The 21,428-nt window shown below is 39.3% G+C and overlaps 1 protein-coding gene across 1 annotated transcript in view; it reads right to left on the bottom strand.

The window, feature by feature from the left end:
• ryr2b (ryanodine receptor 2b (cardiac)) overlaps positions 1-19,184 on the bottom strand; it is a 59,640-nt gene extending 40,456 nt beyond the window's left edge. The window contains 33 exon segments of the mRNA XM_054600738.1: positions 149-308; positions 586-746; positions 1,048-1,162; positions 1,513-1,631; positions 1,918-2,115; positions 2,282-2,490; positions 2,632-2,806; positions 3,519-3,727; positions 3,926-4,073; positions 4,312-4,471; positions 4,621-4,704; positions 4,827-4,930; positions 5,094-5,198; positions 5,429-5,648; positions 5,825-6,017; positions 6,878-7,119; positions 10,374-10,507; positions 10,781-10,899; positions 11,171-11,266; positions 11,543-11,678; positions 11,766-11,949; positions 12,496-12,617; positions 12,792-12,956; positions 13,119-13,275; positions 13,660-13,734; positions 13,822-13,918; positions 14,257-14,380; positions 14,622-14,734; positions 14,838-14,916; positions 15,060-15,134; positions 16,334-16,444; positions 17,037-17,156; positions 19,137-19,184. Coding sequence (XP_054456713.1) covers positions 149-308; positions 586-746; positions 1,048-1,162; positions 1,513-1,631; positions 1,918-2,115; positions 2,282-2,490; positions 2,632-2,806; positions 3,519-3,727; positions 3,926-4,073; positions 4,312-4,471; positions 4,621-4,704; positions 4,827-4,930; positions 5,094-5,198; positions 5,429-5,648; positions 5,825-6,017; positions 6,878-7,119; positions 10,374-10,507; positions 10,781-10,899; positions 11,171-11,266; positions 11,543-11,678; positions 11,766-11,949; positions 12,496-12,617; positions 12,792-12,956; positions 13,119-13,275; positions 13,660-13,734; positions 13,822-13,918; positions 14,257-14,380; positions 14,622-14,734; positions 14,838-14,916; positions 15,060-15,134; positions 16,334-16,444; positions 17,037-17,156; positions 19,137-19,184 — 4,557 coding nt within the window.
• Between the last annotated feature and the right edge of the window lie 2,244 nt (positions 19,185-21,428).

Genomic DNA, 21,428 nt, shown 5'->3' with positions numbered 1-21,428 from the left:
TTATTTTTCCCATAGTAATAAACATAGCTCAAAGTAAGGTTTTATGTGTATTGAAATTAGACAAATGTAGTATTTTAACAAAAATACTGACTAGAGAAGAAAATACTAATATGTATGAACCAATCAAACAGATTCCTGTGTGACCTACTTGGTAGAAGGTGGCCATTTCCACTCCACTGGAGGTGAAGGTGAGCAGCCCAGTGGCTGTGTCAATTAAACAGCCAATTTCCAAACCTGAACTTCTGCGACTCTGAGACAGGCCTGTTGCCTCTCCAGCACACACCATGTAACAGTTACACCGCTTCACACTGTGCAAAATGATAGGAAGAGGTTTGATTGGCAGTTTTCCAATAATTTGCCATTAAAACTCAAATAGGACAAATGGAATCCTGAGAGTTAATAGCATTGAAGTTTAGTAATAATTAGTGTTCCAGTAATAAAGTAAATATAATTTCAGTCCTTAATTATGGTGCGAAAAGCATTATCATGACATCATCATCTCTGTCAGCAGAAAGTATTAAATTAAATTTAAATCTTGGCAAAGTCAAGGATGCTGACAATATAACGGTCTTGCTGTTTACTAACCTTTCCTGCACTTTTCCACTGTCGTCTCCAAGGGTGACAGTCACAGTGAGGACACTGTCAGTGTCAAAAGTCATGTCATGCTGATGAAAGTCAGAGGTCACCCAGCCTGCCCACACATTAAACGGCTCCTGGCCTGGAAGAACCCTCACTGAGTAGTAATACTGAAACAGAGAGGGCAGCTGGGGTCATTGATTGGCATTTTGGCTTGTTATTACATCAACCAGCCAGGAGCTGAAGAGTTGCATAGTGCATGTGCATAAGCCCTGCAGAGCAATTTGATTCATTTTAGTGCACTATGAGGCAGCAGGGTGTCCAAATAGATTTATTGTTTTCTGTCAATATCTATGCACATTATTCAATAAATCAGAAATAAATGAACATGAGATTCAGTTTTCTTATTTGCGTTGTATTTGTATGTTCTGTGATTCTCTGGATTAGATGATAAGACAATGAGAGCCTTACTCTGTAGCTCTGGAGAAGGTGATCATGGTTATCCTTGTCGACTACGACGTCTTCTAGAAGCCGTGCAGATGAGTTGCTGCTGACTAGCTCTGGTTTTGTCCTCTTCAGCATGAACCTTGCAGAAAAGAAACACACATTAATTTATACGCAGCACAAAGAAATGTGCAGATTAATTGTGGCTGTGCTGAGCCAGAGTCTGTTCTCCTCGTTTCTTTTTAAAATATTAATTTCCTGTTTGCTGTCATTTCATTTGGAGAAACTTCAGTCTCAACCATGCTTTTGTCATTTTAAATAACCTGGCAGACAAATATGGACAAGCATAATATTCATAACTGGTACATTATTATTCTACCTTAATTAACACTATGGACTCAAATATTCATGTTTTTGTGTTTACTCATCCAATATCTAAAGCATATAAATTGAATTACATATTATCCCAGTTTTAGTTTCTCTACAACCTACCGTTGTTTCAATCTCGATGTTTTGTCGTGACTATGATCCTTATGGTTGAGCTCATCTCTTGAGCCAGCAAAGCTGTGGGCTGACTTCATCAGCACTTCAAAGTCAGAGTCCAACTCCTCCTGCTCTTTCCTTCCTAAAAGGACAATGGGAGTTAATTACAGCAGGACCCTGGGGAGCCTAAACAAAACAACACATCAAGGTCATAATGGTAGAATATCTCACACTCTAATTACTTCACACAATTTTCATCCCTTAATAGCTACGTAATTTTCACATGCTGCATCAGGGGTCATGTCATGTTTGAGCTCAAGAACCAAACAAATTCTCATTGTGATCCTTGTGAAATCATCTCAAGTTTTGCATGGCTGACTTGAACACACTGCATCTGATATGATCTTATGTTACATCATCTGAACCTGGAGAGAGAGAGCTGGAGGCCACAGGAAGCACGCCCCCCGAAGGGCTAGTGAGGATGGCAGCACACTGGATGGACATGCTGAGCCGGTAAAAGCCCATCTCACTGCCTCCACCGTGGTGTGCAAACAACCGCTGAGAAACCCTCAGGCTGGATAAGGAATCCTTTGAGCCACTGACTCTGGTGACCTTGAATAGGATTTGAACAAGATTTTCAGGATCAGTGCTGTCAATTAACCAGCGCTGTAAGCAACCCTGGGTCCTAGAGAGCCACTGCACCAAAGTACATGCTTGAGAAGACATATAATATCAGCTACTAGGTAAAAAAAAAAAAACTATAGACTGGTAAACTAACCTGTAGGTTTTGATCATCAGGCATTATGGAGGTAAACTGAGGCTGTATCCAGCTCATCCACAGGGGTGGGTCTCTGGCCATGTTGACAGCAAATGGTTCATAGCCCTCCTGCAGCCCACACACAGTAAAGTACTGCAGAGAGCTCACTTTGTGGCCCAGGTTCAGCCTTCCCACCTGGTTCACCCCAATACTGACTACAGGCAACAGGCCTGTGCAATACGAGTAGAGACAAGAAAATAATATTTTGTTAGAGAAATATAATTTAAAAAACGATGTATAATCTTTGAGTTAAATTAACAGTAACTAAGTCTATTAAATATACTGTATAAAGTAAAAGAATAACTCCACACCGTCTCCGATATCAAAGTCCTTGGCAGCCAGCTCTGATCCTCTGTCATTAAACAGCACCTCTCCATTGAGCGTCACAATCATGGTGCGTTCAGCCATGTCCAACAAGCAACCCACCACGTCGCCTCTCTGCCACGGACGTCCCAGGGGCTCAACGCCCTGATGGTACCACTGAGCCTGAAGGCAAAAAGAAGAAAAGGAGTTAGAAAGAACTAGAATGACTGCCTCAAGGTTGTCTGTCCTAAATGTCATGATTTCATAATTTCATCCTGTTAGAGGTTTGTGAGAAAGTGTCATAATGAGCATATGAATTATTGGGTTATGTCAAAAAAGGTGTTTTATCACAGTATCATTTGGGCAGCCAATTCTAAATAGTTGATCGTTAAGTCCAATTCCCTTCAGGTGTTCATGAGATAAAGCATCCATGTGCAATGCCTAATAATCCAGTAGAAACTGTATAAACAGGGTTTCACATCTTGATTCCAGTTCTGTTTTTGGTCAAGCAACAAGTTAAATGCAGATGATATTGCCTGGAAGTTGAAGTTAGCTATTCTGTTCCACTTACTAATGCTTATTTTCAATTCCTCTCATTAGATGGATATTTTTAAGACCACAATAGGGAAACAGTTCTGTCTCTGCCTGCTCTAAACATCCTCTGGCATCATTGATGGTGAAACAGGCAAATCACAGCAGTGTTTAAATTTGACTTTTTGTAATATTTGTATAATATTATTATTCTGTATACTGTGAGAGAGCTGTGGGAACATAAGGCCATAGGATATTATAACAAAAAGAAAACAAAAAGTAAAAGTGGATTGGATGTCTTTTAAAAAAACAAAAACACTTGTCATGTGGTCATATTGAGAACTATCACATTTTAATTTCCCACCTCAAATCCATCGAAAACAAATGCCTGGTCATCTGAGCCGAGCTCTTTATCTGGGGTACAGCCTGGTCGGGCCCAGCCCACTCGCATATTCCCAGCTGTCACTATTTCAAGTTCAAAGTACCACTTCCCCCGGGTCACAGAGTACGATTTATCTGGTCTGAACACTCTGCACTTCTCAGCAGAGGAGAGACATGGATTTGATAATATGGCTGTGAACCCAAGAAACAAAAAAAAAAGAAACATGGTTATCTGCTTAAATAATTATTGATTTGCATTTAATCACCATTAAATACAATGTATCTTTGTTGTACAATTTTGACAAATTTTGGAGTATCGTGAGTATTCTGTAAAATGGTCAAACCAATATCTTATCTTATGCTGGTTAACGGATAAGATTGATGACATACTTCGTTCATGGTTGAGAGGCTCCAAGCTGTAACCGTAGGCCGGCAGAGTACAGACAGCCTCTCTGACACTCTCCATGCCCGCTCTCCTTCTCCGTTCATCAAGAAGGCTGTAGGGCACGAGGTACGGGCTACGCTTCGCCTTCACATCCTAAAAGTAGTGCATGTCTATGTTGTGACTGGGAGGCAATGTGCAGGGAATATTATCTCATATATTATATTCTTAATACTACTCTTAATACTGAAAACAAGAAGTCTCATTTTGAGCAAGTTACATACAATATTAAGACTGAAAACAAGCTGATTTGCAATTGAGCAACAAGTTGTTCAAATGCAATTCCTCCTCAGAAGTGTCTGACCACTGTAATAGTACAGCACAGAAAATGAACCTGTTGAGCTGCATAGGTCCATCCCTGCTTGATGCGCTCTCTGGCCCACACATTGTGATCATTCTCTGCCAACAAGTTAACCACCTCCTCGTGGGCTGGGCTTAGAAAAACCTGGCTCAAGTCTACTGGGGCCGGTCTATAGCCACTGGGCTGCTCATACCTGTGAAAGGGAATAAAAAAGGGACAGTGTGTCAAGTTCGGAAATTAATTCCAAAAAGTATTGTCAAATGAGTGGTTTTTGAAGTTGTTGAGCCAACTTTTCAATATGTACAAGGGCTCTAAACAAATTCTAATTAAACCTGTACATACTTGTTGGCAAGTCTCATGTATTTGACTCTCTCCTCAGCGTGGTCATCAGTCAAACCAATGTTGAAACCAAGGGCAAGGAGAGTCCTCCAGTAGAAAAACAAACAAAGACATTCACTAACGACGAAAACGAGCCTCAAAAACATATAAACAATTAAAAAAGCTTTAAGGCATTGTCTATTGTATGACGCAGATAGTAGACAGCTTACCTGAGGGTGTCCTGAGTCATTTGAAGGTTTTGGCTCTTATCCTGCTCCGACAGCTTGCAGAACTCCACCAGACATGGCTCATGCTTCTTAACTTCATCTCTCACCTGTTTGACAAAAAAAAATGTTTAAGCCCCGAGTGAAACTTTAGTGAGCTGGAGAAGTTTCAAGTAGTCAAACTTTCGATGGTACTTTTCCCCTTCATACAAATTGACAAGTTGATTTTATGTGTGCAATGTGATTCAATTATTGATGTTTCTCTAATCTTACAGGTCCATGTGTCCATCCAAGATCAATCTTATCCATTGCCGAGAGTTCATGGATATTCTCAGCCATTTTTTCTCTGATATCCTCAAGTTGCGAGGGCAATACCACCTATGGAGGATAATATGAGTACAGTAAGGGAAAGTGAACTACTGGTAAAACTGGTATATTTCAACAGAAAGGATCAACTTCAATTTGAAATAACTAGAATATCTTTATATCCAATTATATAATCATATAAAGTCTATACCTATACAAAGACGATTGCAAATACATTTTTGTAAAATTAAATAAAAGTAAAATAACTAATGAAATTTGTTTGACTATGCTGATTTTTTTACCTTGCTGATGTCTACTGGTGTGGGAGTAAAGGTCACAGGAGTTGCAGGTACTAAAGGGCCAATGAGCTCTTGTGTCCCCTCTCCACAATCCAAGATGTATTTCTGACATGGCTCTAACTTCAGCTTGACTCTCGGGAGCAGAGCGTCAGAACACGGAGCAAAACCTGGTGGAGGCAGGAAGCGAAACTCTCCATGCCGTCCCCCGAACAGAAAATGAACCCTGATAGGGTCCAAAAAATAGGCAAATGACTTATCATTAACATTTATTATTTACTATGTAAAAGAGACAGTCTGCTGAAAACAAATTGAAATTATTATTGAATGCAGAATGTTGAATCAAAATGAATATTTGAGCCATGTAGGCCAGTTAAACAAAAACCTATCTTTACTACTGACCTGACTCCTGCAGAGAAGCTGATCACAGGATAAAGAAGTCCATTAGCGCTGAAGTTCTCCAACATGCCCTGCACAGGTAGACCGTTGACCCGGAAGGAGATGCAAGGAGTACTGAGGTCAAGACAGCAGCTGACCACATCGTCGTCTCTCAGCAGGTGAGGGAAGGGAGAGCTCACCCTGCGGCCCACGGAGCCTGAAATTAAGGAGACACGCCATTAAAGTCATCCACGTTCAAATTACTTTTTTATTGTTTGTTGTTAGTTTCTCCTCATCTAAATATGTGATAGCAATTAATTGCAGCAACTAATTATATAGACTTAATGATTTTACATACTGTATGAAATAAAACACCAATACCTAAAATAAAAAAATGCATGTTTTCTGATCCAGGCAGGCCACAAAAAACTGACGTTCAAAAACTCGCAAACATATTCCTGGATTTTGTTGCTTTTTGATACATTGGCAGTAGACTAAAGAAACAAGTATTGACAATACTGTCCAAATGCTTTAGCGTAACTAACAGAAATAAAGTTAGCCTAAAACTGACATTTAGACAGAATGCCTGCTGCCCACTTAACGTGAGGCATACAGAGTGTCAAGATCCCTCATTTTTTCGCCATTCCTCCTGTTGCTGTCTCATGTCTTACTGCCTGTATTCTCAGTTTTTCAGTTTTGTTTATAAAATATGTGTTCCAGTTTCTTTGCCCTGTTGGTATTGGATCCCACCACAAAGCAGCTTTCAGGCATTTTTCTGTTGTTTGCCAGTTGATGAAAGTGACGGGTAGCTTCAAATAATATCAAGTCAATGGAAAGCGATGAATTGCTTTCCCCTCCAGTGAGGGCAGGAGTTAAACCGCTCTCTCTATCCTAGAAAACGTGTGTATGTGTGAGTGCAGTCTAACATTGTTTTGATAACAGTTTCTGCTGATCTATACTCCCAATTAAACTCTAGTGATCAGTAAAAACCCTCTACCAGCTCAGTATTATGCGCTCCGACAAAACTAAACAAGCTGTAGTATGAAATTTTTATGTCTTGTTTGATCTCAGCCTCACCTGACCAGAGGTGAAGCCCATCAAAGCCGTACGAGCAGAGGTCGTCTCCCACTCCGTTGCCCCCCCAGCCCTCACCTCCTGTGGGTCTGGGCTGGTAGCCCTCAGAGCAAGCCCAGCCAACACGCAGGTGGGTGGGTTCAGGTGTGAGGAAGGAGTCGACATGATCTACAACCAGCTCATAGTACCACCTCCGATGCTGGGCTGATTCTTCTCCCAGAGCCAAAAAGAGGTTTGGTCTCATGCTGTGGTGTGCAAAGAATACCGAAGATAAACGAGAGGGCGAAAAGGACAGACAATAGTGGTGCATTTCTTTGGATAAGATTTGGTTGCGTATTGTTTGATTACAATGTTTTTTAGTACAATATTTATTTCAATAACATGAATAGCTCTCTAAAAGTATACAGCAATATAATTATGACTACTACACGAAAAAAAGGACAGTTGAGAAGAGCAGGAAACCTTGAGAAATCCCAGAGAACTAAATGCAGTGTATGAAAATCTTGGACAAATGTATTGCCACCTGAAAAATCCAGGTGCTAAGTTGGAAAGGTAGGATGGGTATTTATGACTGGAGTGAGCTAAACAACACAGATTTTTTGTTGTACACAATAGAATAATTGAAATAAATATCTAATTTAGGATTAAACAGTCTCTGCTAGATGCTTGTTTGATTTATTTTACCATACTGGCCTGTGTAGGACCACACACTGCATTTTCCCTATGCAGGGCATTTGGTACACCCTGCAGTTCCCACAGATCATAACTCAACTCTCAAGGGCACAGCACGTTGCATTGTTATGAAATATAAATTAATGAACAAATACAGAACAGTGCAGAGGTTCTCCTTTCACCCACCAAATATCAATACTGAAACTGATTTAGCTGAGACAATTTAGAAGCTGAGTATGCCAAACCATAAGATGAGAAAGAAAATCCCTAATATGTTTGCTGGGAAGCAGTCTGGCCAATGCGGTGTCTTGAGAAAAAATGCGAGTTCATATATTGACACTAACCTTGCCCTTGACAAAGTTCTCATGACAGTGAAGACACAAGGAAAGAGATGGAGGGAATTGAGAGAATGGGGGAAAGGACAAGGAGATAAATATGTTACCTGGTTAAGATGCTATAAGAAATTGGATAGAAATGGATGTGTAGAATGGAAAAAGAAAATAAGAATAGGGAAAGGGGCATCTGGAAGAACTGACTTAATGCACTGGGCAACGAAGAGAAGATGGAAAAGAGAAAACAAATTAACGAGATAAAGGAAAGCAGATGAGCTAATGAGGCATTTAGGTTAGTTGAACGAGGAGTAAAAGTGATAGAATGAGAAATGGCTTGAGGAGGATGAGATAGCAAGGGGAATTGACTGAGCAGGTGTGAAGAATATGAAACAAAATAAGCTATAGGACCTGAGGAACAAAATGGGCTGCTGATAGAGAATAGCATGATAAAAGAAGGCAGCTGCTACGGAAGAAAGGGCAGATGGAGAAAAACATAACAAAAAGGGAAAAAAAGCTCAAAGGAAAAGGGAAATGGAAACTGCCTAAAAGATCAGACTGGCATCGACAGCCAAAATATTCAGAGATGAGAATCCTATGAAAAGGTATTAAAAAAAAAAGGAATGGATGAAAAATATCCAAAGATTAAATATGTGAGCCATAACACCTCAGGCAGCAAGAAACTTTTCCAAAATCTCATTGGAAGAGGCTGAGCTGAAAAAATCTTTGCTTGAACAACATTATTGTTCTGATCCAATTCGAAAACAAGAATTGGCACTGCAAATAAACAGGCTTGACTGTAGGACAAAAGTAATTATTTAATTAACTCAAGTCTTTCAGAGAGAAAACGTGAGTGCTGCACAGCAGAGAAATCTCAAGCATTTGTTGTATCAAGAATGTGGACATTATTAAAAGATAAACCAAGACCCGCTGAGGTGAGCTCTCTACAGTTGACTAATAACGCTCAGTCTTTTTCTAGCATGAGCAGAGCTAGAAAAAGAAAAGATTCTCCAAGTGTCACGGACGTGGTGTGGACCCAAAAGCAGTACGACTGAGACGGAGTAGTGTTCAGAAGCTTTATGTAAAGCGGGACAAATAGCAGACATACAGGCAGGATCAGACTCCCGTAGAGGATTCCTATCAGGAAAGACACCGAGCCATCAGGGAAACAGGCAGACGGAAACCAGAGGAAGCAGAGGCTATACTCGTGGTCGGGGACAGAAGGCTAAGGTGGCTAACCGGGGCACAGGCAAGGCAGGAATCTGGTGGTCGGGGACAGAAGGCTGAGTTGTTGACCGGGGCACAGGCAAGGCAGGGAAGTCCAAGCAGGCAGAGTCGGCAACGGGGAGTCAGTCCGAGGGAAATTGCTGGAAGGTTTGGCATAAATGCGGCGAACGATCTGCCAGCGAGTGTGTGACTGACTGGGGTTTAAATACTGAAGGGAGTAGGTGCAGCAGAGTGAGCAGGTGAGAGGGATTGTGCTGACGAGGTGGGTGTGGCAGACAGGTGCACTGAGTAAGGCTGATTAGGTGAGTGAGGGATGGTGTGGTGAGAGAAAGGGGCTGGGCTGTGGCTGACTGTGAGCTGGGAGTGGCCGGAGTGAACTGAGAGACAGAGTGAAAGGGGAGTGAGAGAGCTAATGACAGGAGTGTATGGAAGAAGAACTGTGACACCAAGAGTGAATAAAAGCAAGGATAGAATAATAGAACATGCACTTCAGGCAACACACATTATTTGTAAAAATGCGCTTCCATATAACAATCTCTTGCTTGTATGTGGGTACGTCCTTTGAATATCTCAATCTATGATTCTGAGATAGCCATGTTGTTATTAATGAATAATGAATGATCCTTTAATCCATTACCACATTTTTTCATCACTGCAATGATTCAACTGTGAGACTGGCAGTCTAATCAGGCTCCTTAGATTGAAATGTCCGCTTTTCAGGGTCACCACTACTAATGTTACTACCAAAGTCTTCTTCACATCCCTGGAGTCAACGAGCGGCTCTTGACGACGCTGCTTTCCAATTTTGATATCTTTTTTGTAACTTTTGTACGCATGATTTTTGGGTAAAGTGAAACAGGCAGACAAATTATTACTAACTAAAAAGCTTATTGACTGCATTTCACTTTTGATGCTGGATATTCTGAGTTCTTTCTTCGCTTCCCTTGAGTCAGCGAGCCGATAGCCTACATGTACAGCTTCAAATCACTCTGCCATTGCAAATGATAATGAGTATGTTTTTGCAATACTAACTCATAACGTAGCTGTCGGCAATGTGACTACGTCATGACAGGTGTATTGCTTAGTAGCCAGCAATGAACAGTTCTTGAGAAAGCTGCAAGCAGCAAAACCACAGGCCGAGCATTCAGTCGGTTCCGAACAAGCTTATTTGCACTGGTACTAGACTAGTTACAGGTAAATTAAAATGCAGTGAAATAATTCAAATAAAGAACAAAGTAGCTGTATTTAGAACAACGCCTTATAAATTGTACCTTGTGACCTGATTAGCCAGACGTGTTTGAAGCAGCAAGTCTCTGTTTGGCAGCAGGTTGTCACAGATGAGGTTCTGATTAGATCGCACAGCTACACCATGACACACACACAGAGAGCACAGCACCTCCAGCACCTGGAAACACAACCTGTCAACACTTCATCCAGCAAAAGCTTGATTAACACATGAAAATTATCCCACATTAGGGAACGGATCAAAAAAAAAAACAGCCTAAATGAAACCGGATGAAGCCCAGCCTCCTGACTACTTCTGGCATATTAACAGTAATGGTTATGAATATGCACTGTTCTTGAAAAATAAACTAAATAAATGAAGAAAAGTGTTTCCATTATTGGTTAGGGAAGCAAATTACTTCTCATGAGTTTTATTTTAAACACACAACATTACCTTGTGGTTGCATCCATGCTTGTCTAGAAAAGAGATGATAGAATGAATGTGTCCTTCTTTGACGACGTTGAGTACTTCAGGACTTTCCACTAAGACACAGTGTAGAACCTCCAAGACTCCTATATATGGATGCAATAGCTCATTACCGTAGAAAAGAAACGCTTTATCTACTGTCTATATTTCGCTATGCTGTTTAGAGATATGATACCAATGTTAAAAAAAACAATGTACAGCGGATAACAGAGTATACCTGGTATTTCACTACATAATATCACTGATGTCATAGCAACTCAAACAAAATTGTACCAAAAACATAAAATCAATATTTTTTTTTATGTTTTGCTAATTAAAATTAGGATTGTTAATTAGATGCCCAAACATCCAACCAACCACAAGAGGCCTCCAGACGGTCTAGCCTGCTTATCAGCCAGTCGAGAGAAGCTGAGAAATGTGCACAGTTCACACGGTTTCCCCGGATCAGAGCAGCTGAAGGAGAAGAAGAAGGATTTCATTTGAAGAGAGTTCAGGATTCACAAGACTTGGCACCAACACGCAACACAACCAATGGATTTCATGCAAAATGGCAGAATTCAAACCATGTTTTGACAATTCATGAATAATTTTTTAAGATAGGTATTCTCAGTAAAAATGCATTTAAATGGGAAATTGACAGGAAAAAGTTCTATCTGTTTGGTATCTGTGTCAGTAGATGAAAATGAAAAAGTGGTATTGAGCCATCTAGACTAAGATGAGAATTCTCACCCAGTAGCTCATAGAAACGGTTGAGGGTGTGCTCCCAGTCGTCTCCTGTTTCACTTTGAGTAGCATCAGACAAATGAGAGCCACTGCTATCTTGGTGTAGACGGTCAATACACTCTATGACCAAATCTACTACACCCTGGGAAGAAAAGAGAGTAAACTTATGGAACAGTGACAAACATATCACATGTGGGGCCGATTTTACTTAATTCACACAAAGATTTACCTCTTCTTGAAACATGTTCTGACGATTCTTTAGTGCCGTCATGTTGTTCTGTTTAGCTTCGTGGCCTAGCCCCTCCAGTGGAGGCCTGAAGTAGTTTATTAGATCCTGAAGACTACATGTCACCATCTCCATAGGCAGGCTGACAAATGTGAGGTTTCCTTGTTGTCTAAAACTATCCAGTTTCCTTAGGATGGATAAAAACAGATAGAGTCATTTTACTTTTACAATGGTGCATCTCGTACACAGCCATAGAATTTGGATGCATTGTGACACCTAAATCAAGTATCACTCGTATCACTTAAGCCTGAGAAATAATGGATTTTTAAGTCCTTTGAAGCTCAAATTTGAGAGTTTAAAAAGAACACATAACATATTGGCAGAATGTGATAAAAAAACAAAAAAACACACAACATAATAAATAATCTTGATACGCATCCAACACATTTGCTTTTAAAATGTGACATTTTACATTTTACAGTTGAAAAATCTACTAGTCGGTTCCAAAAATACTTTTAACCTGGTTTGGCATTTCTGGACTGCAACTTCCTATTACGGATCAGCCAACATGTACACTAAGACTAATACACCTGCAAAAAAGCTAATATCATCTGCCTAGTTTAAACACAGACAGATAAACAGCTGGACACAACAACCTTCACTCAATCATGGTTACCACACTGATAAGAGACATTGTCACACTAACTGATTATCTAGACCTGGCATCCTGTACCTGATGAAGTGAGTGAAGAGGAGAGTAGCGCTCCGGATGAGTCTGGCAGTGTGAGATTCTTCCCGCTGACAACGAGACAGCGACAGCCCATCATCCATATGACCCTCACTGTGCAAAATGGCCTGGAAACATAATTTGCAATCATTTCCTATTGAGTCTTTCGCTATATTTTAAGTGCAATTCAGTACATTTTCACATTCAACATTCTTATAAGATAGACAATACATAAAATGAGCCTTACCCTTTTGGTCTATAATGATTCTCTGATAATGCTAATTTATAATCTAAAAGTTTACCTTTCTCTGAGTCCATCCCATGCGTGTAGATTGGGCATCAATAGCTTGGTAGGTGAGCCAGAGCCCAGAGTCTACATGCTGAACATAACAGATGGAGTCTCCATATTTGATCTCTGGGATCCCCATGCCATCAATATGAGTCTTTGTGCCAGTGTCAAGTTTCTCCTGTGGGTGAAAAGCTTTTGTTGCATGAATCACAAATATTGTCTCAGATAATAAACTTTTCTACACTAATGACCTTCAAGTCTTCTATAAAATCTTTTGGATTATGGATTGATAATTGCAGCCTTAAAAAAAGGCTGGGATATTTCTCACATGACTCCTGACCTTTGAGGATCTAAAGCAGAAGGAGGTTGTGTTGACATCAGCCTTGTCTCGGTTGACCAGATGCAGGCCTTTCTCCTCTGTAAGACCCAGATACCTCCCAGTAGTCACATGGCAGAGCCGGAAAGGCTGCCCCCAGCATGCATGTCTGCCACTCCAACTGAGGAACATCAAGAGCAATGTGTATTTTGTTGGTCGTTTTCCTTTGAATGAAACTGAAACAGTCCATAACATTTAGTTGTCCATCTTTTTTGTTGTAATGACTGGGGAACAAGCAGGGGAGATGCAACCCTTATTCCAATCTGGGCAAGTGATATTAGATATGGTTCCAATCTTTGTGGGCAAAAACAGCACTACCAGAAATTCTTCTATCTGCTCTGGCAGTGACCAGCAGCAGTGTGTTCAACATAATACTAATAATTATTTTTCCTGCAAATTAGGCTATAAAAATATTTATTTAATTTGATAGTTTTCCAATATTAGGTTCATAACGTATTACTTTAAACTGAAAGTGAGTGAATCAACACATCCGCTGTATACTTACACAACACGCAGAATCTCCAGCCTCCAGAGAGAGCGGGCATGGCTGGATACTGATCCAGTCTCATAATGCATTATCCTAAAGTAAGAAAAAAACGATATGACCACAGATGTAAAGGGCGTTTTGTCCAGCTGACATGACAGGTGACTGGTCCTTTCAACTGACCTTTGCAGTTCCTCTCCCTGCTCTGTGGATGGAATAGTCAGACATGCGTCACTATGGCTGTGGAGTAGCCGCAATGTGTCGCCCCCCTTCAGGTATCCTATAATTAGCACAACAGACAAAATAAACACTGAGAGAGACATTTTACTGCATCTTTGAAACAACTGGTATTTAAACAGGCAAGCGTAATAGCAGAGGGTTGGCTTCATATTGATTGTAGATACAACTCTTATACTGAGTGCTAACAAACATCCATAAAAGGCTGCATTTGAATGTTTGCAACCTGATTGGGACTCATGGCCAACATTAGGGGACATAACATGTGGCTGGAATACCTTTTTGAGAAATCACGTTTCTTGGACACAGCTTTCACTAGGATTATATAATTTTAGAAATTGAGAGTTTGTTTTTTCAACAAAAAAAAGAAAATAAACTTGCCTTGAGCAACCCCACCTCCAGAGCAAATGGGAGCCACACTCCAGAGAGTCTGCTGGAAGGCCGCATTAACAATCAGGCTTTCACTCAAGCTTTTGTTGTCAACTACAGTGCCAAAGGACAGGTGCTGGGAATAAACAAAAATGGGCTCATCAAGAATGAATACACCATCTGATTATTCGACTATAATAGCTGTTATAATAAACAATCATGCTCATTTCCTCAGAGGCAGAGGGAACAAAGATTGCCAACAACTAAGAGTGCAACAGAACACAAAACTCAGGGTTCAGATTGTATCATTGTTTTAGTCACAAATCAGATCAGTAAATCATCCAATCGTAAAAAACAAGACTTCTTTACTAACTCACCAGATATCTCTCTGAAGAAACATTGATCAGTATGAGGTCATCTCCAACACGCACTTTCTCACCTTCTGACCTCTGTCTGGATGCTGGGTGGACGGTCCACCAACAAGCCTCACCTGCGTCATACACACAGAGAATGCATACCAAGAAAGTTATGCTGATTCATTTGATATAGTGTGCAAAAAAATCTCAAAAAAGAATAAAAACTATTAGAAATACCTGCTTTATCCTCCCGCAGACCAACATCAAAAGCCAGCTTGTCCGTTGAAGCGTGAGATGAAGACAAGCAGCTGAGATACTGGGAGTGAAATAAACAATAGATATGGGACTGTACATCTCAGTGAACATATGAACAAATATTTTGAGAAAGTTAATAAAACTGTTGGCAGAGTAAGACTCACCCTTTGTGATTTATATCTGTATTATATCAAGATGACTCACCATGCCACTGTATGAGTGTAGGAACAACACTGCCTGGCCGTATAGGAGGGTGCGATGGCTTCCTCCAGCTCCCACCTGAGTCACATTCACATTATTGAACTCAAGAGTATGAGTAAACACAAGAGAAGTAGTGTGAAAAGTGAACATAAATAAATAAAAAGACTAAAAAGAAAATATATATGAATTTAAAAATGGCAAATAATAATTAAGCAGAAGAGAGCAAATAAAAGAAACAATCATCAAGTAGTGTGTCATTCAATTCAGTTTGCTTGTTACTCTATGTCAACACCATAGAAATGGCATAGGAGTAGAAAAGACATTGAATTGTTTTCAGTGGTCATTTGACTTGTAGAAAAGAAAATTACAATTCCATTCGTCAGTGGTGCCGTACAGCTACGATACTTAAATGTTGCACTGGTTACAGAAAATGTTCGGCAATAAAAATGTGCTTTCTTACGCTGTAACAAGAGTGTATGGATGAAGCATTTATTCTTGAGATTTTATTAATTTACTCTGGATTTCTACACTTCGAAACATTACCACTCTACTGCTTGTTTTAGTCGTTACTGCAAAACTTGCTGTACGTCTGTTTAAGTTATACAGAAGTCACTTAGCCCGCTACAACAACAATGGCAACAGTACAGATAAAAATGACCCCTACTCGGACCATCCAGCAATGTTGATTTGAATGGGAATGTCCCTATTACATTACAGTCATTTAGCAGACGCTTTTATCCTCTAGACTCTAACTAACATTCATGCAACATCCAGTCCACACCGACGGCAAGCCTTCGGGAGCAACTTGGGGTTAAGTGTCTTGCCCAAGGACACATCGACTGCCGAAGCCGGGTATCAAACCACCGACCCTCTGATTGGAGAACTACCTTGCTCTCCACTACGCCACAGCCGCCCCTTACTTCAATTATCTTGCAACACCAGCTGTTCCAGCTTTACAATGGCTTCGTTTGTCTCTTGTGCTATAAGAATGTGTTAACCTAGTTGCTCCAGACAATTTAAAAAAACCAATAAGTTCACAGAATAGTGCAGTTTTGTACAATAACATGTATTTTACTTACAATTGCAAGCAAGGCTGACATGAAGTTCGTTTAACCTAGCGACTTATTGTGGCTGTGTTTTGACAGCATTTTGAAAATGTCTGTGGCATCTTGAAATTCCAATTAATTACTTATGATAATTAAATCCACTGCTGAGATGCATTGGGGTAATAGAAAAAAAGAGAGGAGAAATGTAAAGAAGAAAAGGGAAGAGAAGACTCTCACCTCTACAGCCAGGTGATCACTATGGGCCAGCATCTCCTGCAGGGCTCGAACAGAGAGACACTGGGCCACCACAAAGCCACAAACAGACAAGTCTGGAGGCACATTCTGGTAGAAATTAAAGGCAGCAGAGCATGTGTCATTGACGTGAGTTTCATATCTGTCTACTCTCTCCACCGGCAAACAATGCATATTGGAAATAATGGATAATAGGGGCAAAATCCTGCACACAAAATGAGAGAAATAAAATAATTATAAAAAGATGCTGAATAAATAAGTGAGAAACATTCAACTTAAATTAAATATTGTTGAATGTTTAATGTGATAAATTATTCATTTTGAGGAGAAATGTAGCAGGAAACTATTAAAAAATAATTTAGATACGTAACACTGTTCAGACTCAATTAGCAGACATTCATTAAAACTTTATGTAGAAAGACAAAGGTCAACGTGTCCTTCAACATAAGCTTTTATGTTGTTATAAGTTTCCAATGTTATAGTTTGAATGTTTGATAACATTGTTGTTAAACATACAGAAGATCCAGTAATTCTGTACACATAAAATATTCCTAGATTTATTTGCATAATTGTACACATCTCTCTTTTATTATTAAACATTTCAAGGGAGATGAAGTATGATGGTAATTGACAAATAGACTGCTCTGGCAGCGAGGGAAGTCATTGAGTTAGAGCTCTTTACCTTGCGGTTAGAAGTGGGCTCAAGCCTGCAGAGTCTGCTGCCAAATCCCTCTGCTGCAAGACAGAGTTTCACATGTTCCTCCTGGGAGGTGAAGGTACTCTGCAAAACCACCTCATCTCCCTGAGAAAAAACACACAAAGAGATGCCATCAGTAAGCACAAACTCTCAATCTGCATAAGAGTTACAGATTAAAACATAATGGAAAAAAATATAAGCACTCAGCTCTACCTCTGAAATGTGGGCTCTGAAAAAGCATTATGTGTATGACCCAACATACTCATTAGTGCTAGCAAGAATAAAGCTTTATGAATCCTGTAAATCTACCACAAATATTTTTGAAATAAAGGACGGAAACCTTGAACAAATTACATGAAAATATATAGTTTATATACCCTTAAAAAATCATGCAAGCATAATAGAGGCTTGCTTATATATCAGAAACACATGGTCTAGCCCTACTGTAAATGCATGTACAGTAGATCTCTCTCACCTGAAATGTATCTTATCTAAATGCCAAATGGACCACGTCCAAGAAATAAGGCTTTTCACATCTATTTAAAGAACTGCAGAGAAGGATAACAGACGACTGGTCTACAAAGTCCAGCGAGGACTACCAACACCTCTCTATACAGGCCGCATACCTCCATAATGGGAAGATACTGCACTGTCTGACCCTTGATTCAACCTTCTTTCCACTCTTCATATCAGCAGCACTCTGCTATCAGTTAAACACACTGCCCAATGCTGAGGCACTGTGGGGCATTCAGATGGCTAAAGGACTCAGCTCTTCATCAAGGTACATTTGGCAAGTGAAAATTCACTATGCTTCAAGACTAAATCCAAATGTCAAAAGCCCTGGCAATTGGAAAAAAAATTGACCGTAAAAAAAAATGAAAATGACTATGGTCCATATATTCCAATTTGTATATTTCAGGATGATGTATTAAAGAGAAGGGAAGAACACCTTGCCTCAAACGAGGACCTAAATATAATTACACTTTTATGACCTAAAATATTGACCCTCAGCTACAAAAACCGAAGAACTATTTAAAGGATGCCATTAATTTAACCAGTATGTTTCTGCTGTCATCCACTAACTAAATTGATCATGGGGCAAAATCCATCAGGATCTGGATGCTTCTAGCCTTCGTTGAACAATTTCTTGGGGAGAACCCAGCATCTAATATAATAATGTATGACACAGATAACTTATACAATTTCATATTGGTCAGTGATCTTGCAAAATGACTCAACGTCTCAATCTGTGTAACGTTGCTGCTTTCAGTAGCCATCTGCATCACCGCCTGTATCACTGCCGGTGTGAGTACGTCTCAGATCCACACCAGACACTCTCACTGTGACATGGCTTTATCAGAGTTAAAGATAAGGAGCTGTGAGGGGACAACTTACAACTGGGAAGCAATGATAGCATCTTGCAGTGAGGATGAAAAAAGCCATTTGTGGTCTTCCTTTACTGTCAGTGATTAAACTAAACAAACTGATGAAGATAGAGAAGATGCTGCTGGGGGAAGTGCACTACAGTAGAGCACACTTATAAATGAAATGCTATTGTTATTCATTTATCATATACATTACATGTTACTTATACTTATAAATAAAACATTTGAATAAAACTAGGAACATGGAGTTAAGAACTTTTAGTTAAGAGCTTTGGGTCATGCATCATAAGGTCCCACTTAATTTTGAGAGTTAACTGAGGTTAGCTCTGTTTAGCTATTACTAAAATACCTAACTAAAAGTAGCCAATATTAAAACTGAGGTTATACAATAAAATAAAGAATTTCAGAGCTACTCGGGTAGCTGTTCATCTATTAAAAAGTAGCCGGTGTTAAACTTCAGCCTGTAACTTAAAAACTTAACTAAAATTAACTTTAATTAAATGGACACTTTAAAGAGCAGCTAACATCACTTTTTTTTTTTATCCTGGGAGAATAATGTTACACTTTAGAGGTAGCCCTTGCTACACAAACAAAGTTTTAACACTTTTTAAATCTGAACTAGGCTGTTTTAAAACAAATATATGACATGACGCCCTTCCAAATAACTAGGTTAAGTTAGTTTAGGTAACCATTGACTCACTGTTCGTAGAAACTGGAATTCGTCATCGCTCTCTCCAGTGTCGGCCATTATTAGAATCAAAGTAGACACTTTGGACACACTTGAGGAACATCTGCAGCACAGAGGACGAAAAAAGAGGACTGGAGAAACAGGGACGACAAGGTGTACAGCCATCGATGGGAGGGCGGAGTCTACTGTTCAAATCCGGGACGCCATGTTTTTTCTGTTTTTTCACATCTGCTATTTAGGCGGGAGTACTTTATGTCAAGTGAAGAAAGGATAAAGGCTTGCAGTATATTTTTGATGGTTTACCAAACTTGTGAGGAACAAGTTCAAGTTTTTCTGTCATGGTCAATTAAAATCTTGTGTCTTAAGTACTCATATTTATTTCTCTTAAAAGTAGCAATACCACAGTTTATAAATACTCTGTTCCAAATAAAAGTCCTGTATTCAAAAAAATGCTTAAGTAAAAGTACACGAGTATATGCATCAAAATATACTTAAAGTACTCATTGTGCAGAATGGTCAATTTCAGAATATATGGTATTATATTTTTGTATTATAATTGATTCATTAATGTCACCTATGTTGCATATGGTAAAGTTGGAGCTAATTTCAACTAAATGATCTAGTTCTGGGTAGCTTAATCCATAATAATACATCAAAATGTATTAGTTCATTTATATATTTTTATTGATAATGTTAATCTTCACATTAACGATTGTTGTCAAATAAATGAAGTGGAGTAAAAAATTCAATAGTGGTTTCCAAAATGTAGTAGAGTAGAGGTATTAAGTAGCATAAAATTGAAAAACTGAAGTAGTCATTTATAACTTTAAACCTACCTAAGTCTTCATATATGTAGACACTAGACAGAGCTCACTTTTTTGCAGGTTTAGCTGACCTTACCACAAACCTTCTGTCTGTGAGCTTAAAACATTTGAAGTGTTTCAACTGTCTCAGTTTTCCCCATTACACATTAGGAGATAGTTATTCTGTAACATAAAGCGTTGCCATAGATAGGCCTATTCAAAATCTCACTCTGGGTATTATCGCTTGATTTTAATGACCCCCCCCCCCCCAACATTTCCTGAAAAGACACTATCTGGTCATAACCTTTGCTTGACGAATACTTTAGTCCCCTTTTTATCTCTTTGGAAAACAAACGGATGGATTTCCTTCAAATTTTGGATGTTCATGATGCCCAGGAGGACTAATAGCCTACAATGTTTTTATCATAACCCCCAGAGTTTTCTCTAGCTCGCACACCTCCAGGAAACAAGTTCCACGTGTGCACAAACTATATCAAAATCTAATGGGCTATGAATGCAATAACATTCACTGATGGCTTCATTATCCCCAGGGGGCCTATACCAATTTTGGTTACATGACCTTCCTTTATGCACCCTTGCACCAAAATTCCACTTCCATAGAAGCTATTGCATAAGGTAGAAGGTTGACTGCCCTGAAAGGCAATTCAGACGGCCCATTCTATATTTTTAGCACCAGACACTCAATGCTCTATGAGTAGAAAGTTCCTAAATCAAACAGCAGTGAGGAAGGAATGATTGCAGCTTCTGAAGATATCATTGCAGATACCACTTTTCTTCTACTTTAGCAAGTAAACCCACAATCACTGTTGCTGTAAATACATTCTTCGCTGCATCAGACATCAATCAGTACAAGTGTGACAGCAGGTTCCAGTCTTGTGACTTTTGGCTATGCAGATTTTGTGGCTTTAAATATTTTTTCTAATACAGTGACAAATTGCAAATAAAAGACATTGATACAAGTAATTTTTTATTTGATTTGATTGTTTAAACTTTATTTTTAATCAATTTAATGAATCTATTATCCTCAAGTACAACATTTAACTCACTAGATTTGTTGATAACAGAGCCAGCAAATATCTTCAAGGTGTCAGTACCAACTGAGTATCTTTATTTTCCAACCCACATACAATTCAAAGCTTGCACCAAAAATGAGAACATCTCTTGGATCTAGAGATCAGTGGTGACTAAGGTAATGTTCATTTGTTACAGTGAAAGTATACTTTTCTTTTAAAGGGGACTGCTGCATTCTAAACTGAGATTTTAAATTAAGTATGTGCTATAGTGCCTTGGCTTCAGAATGTGTGAAGTGGCCAATGATACTCTTCACAGAAAGTTTCATCACTGAATAACTTCCACAGTATTTCAGCACTCTTGCATAATTTACAAACTGTCAGTTTTTTTTCTAAACGTTTGTTGGTGCCTGATATATTGTTTCATCTTAAAACACAATACTCATGAATACTGCATTTAATTGTCTCTG

This window comes from Anoplopoma fimbria, chromosome 6 (assembly GCF_027596085.1).
Source record: "Anoplopoma fimbria isolate UVic2021 breed Golden Eagle Sablefish chromosome 6, Afim_UVic_2022, whole genome shotgun sequence".
NCBI classification, from domain to species: domain Eukaryota; kingdom Metazoa; phylum Chordata; class Actinopteri; order Perciformes; family Anoplopomatidae; genus Anoplopoma; species Anoplopoma fimbria.
This window is presented reverse-complemented; position numbering and strand designations above follow the sequence as displayed.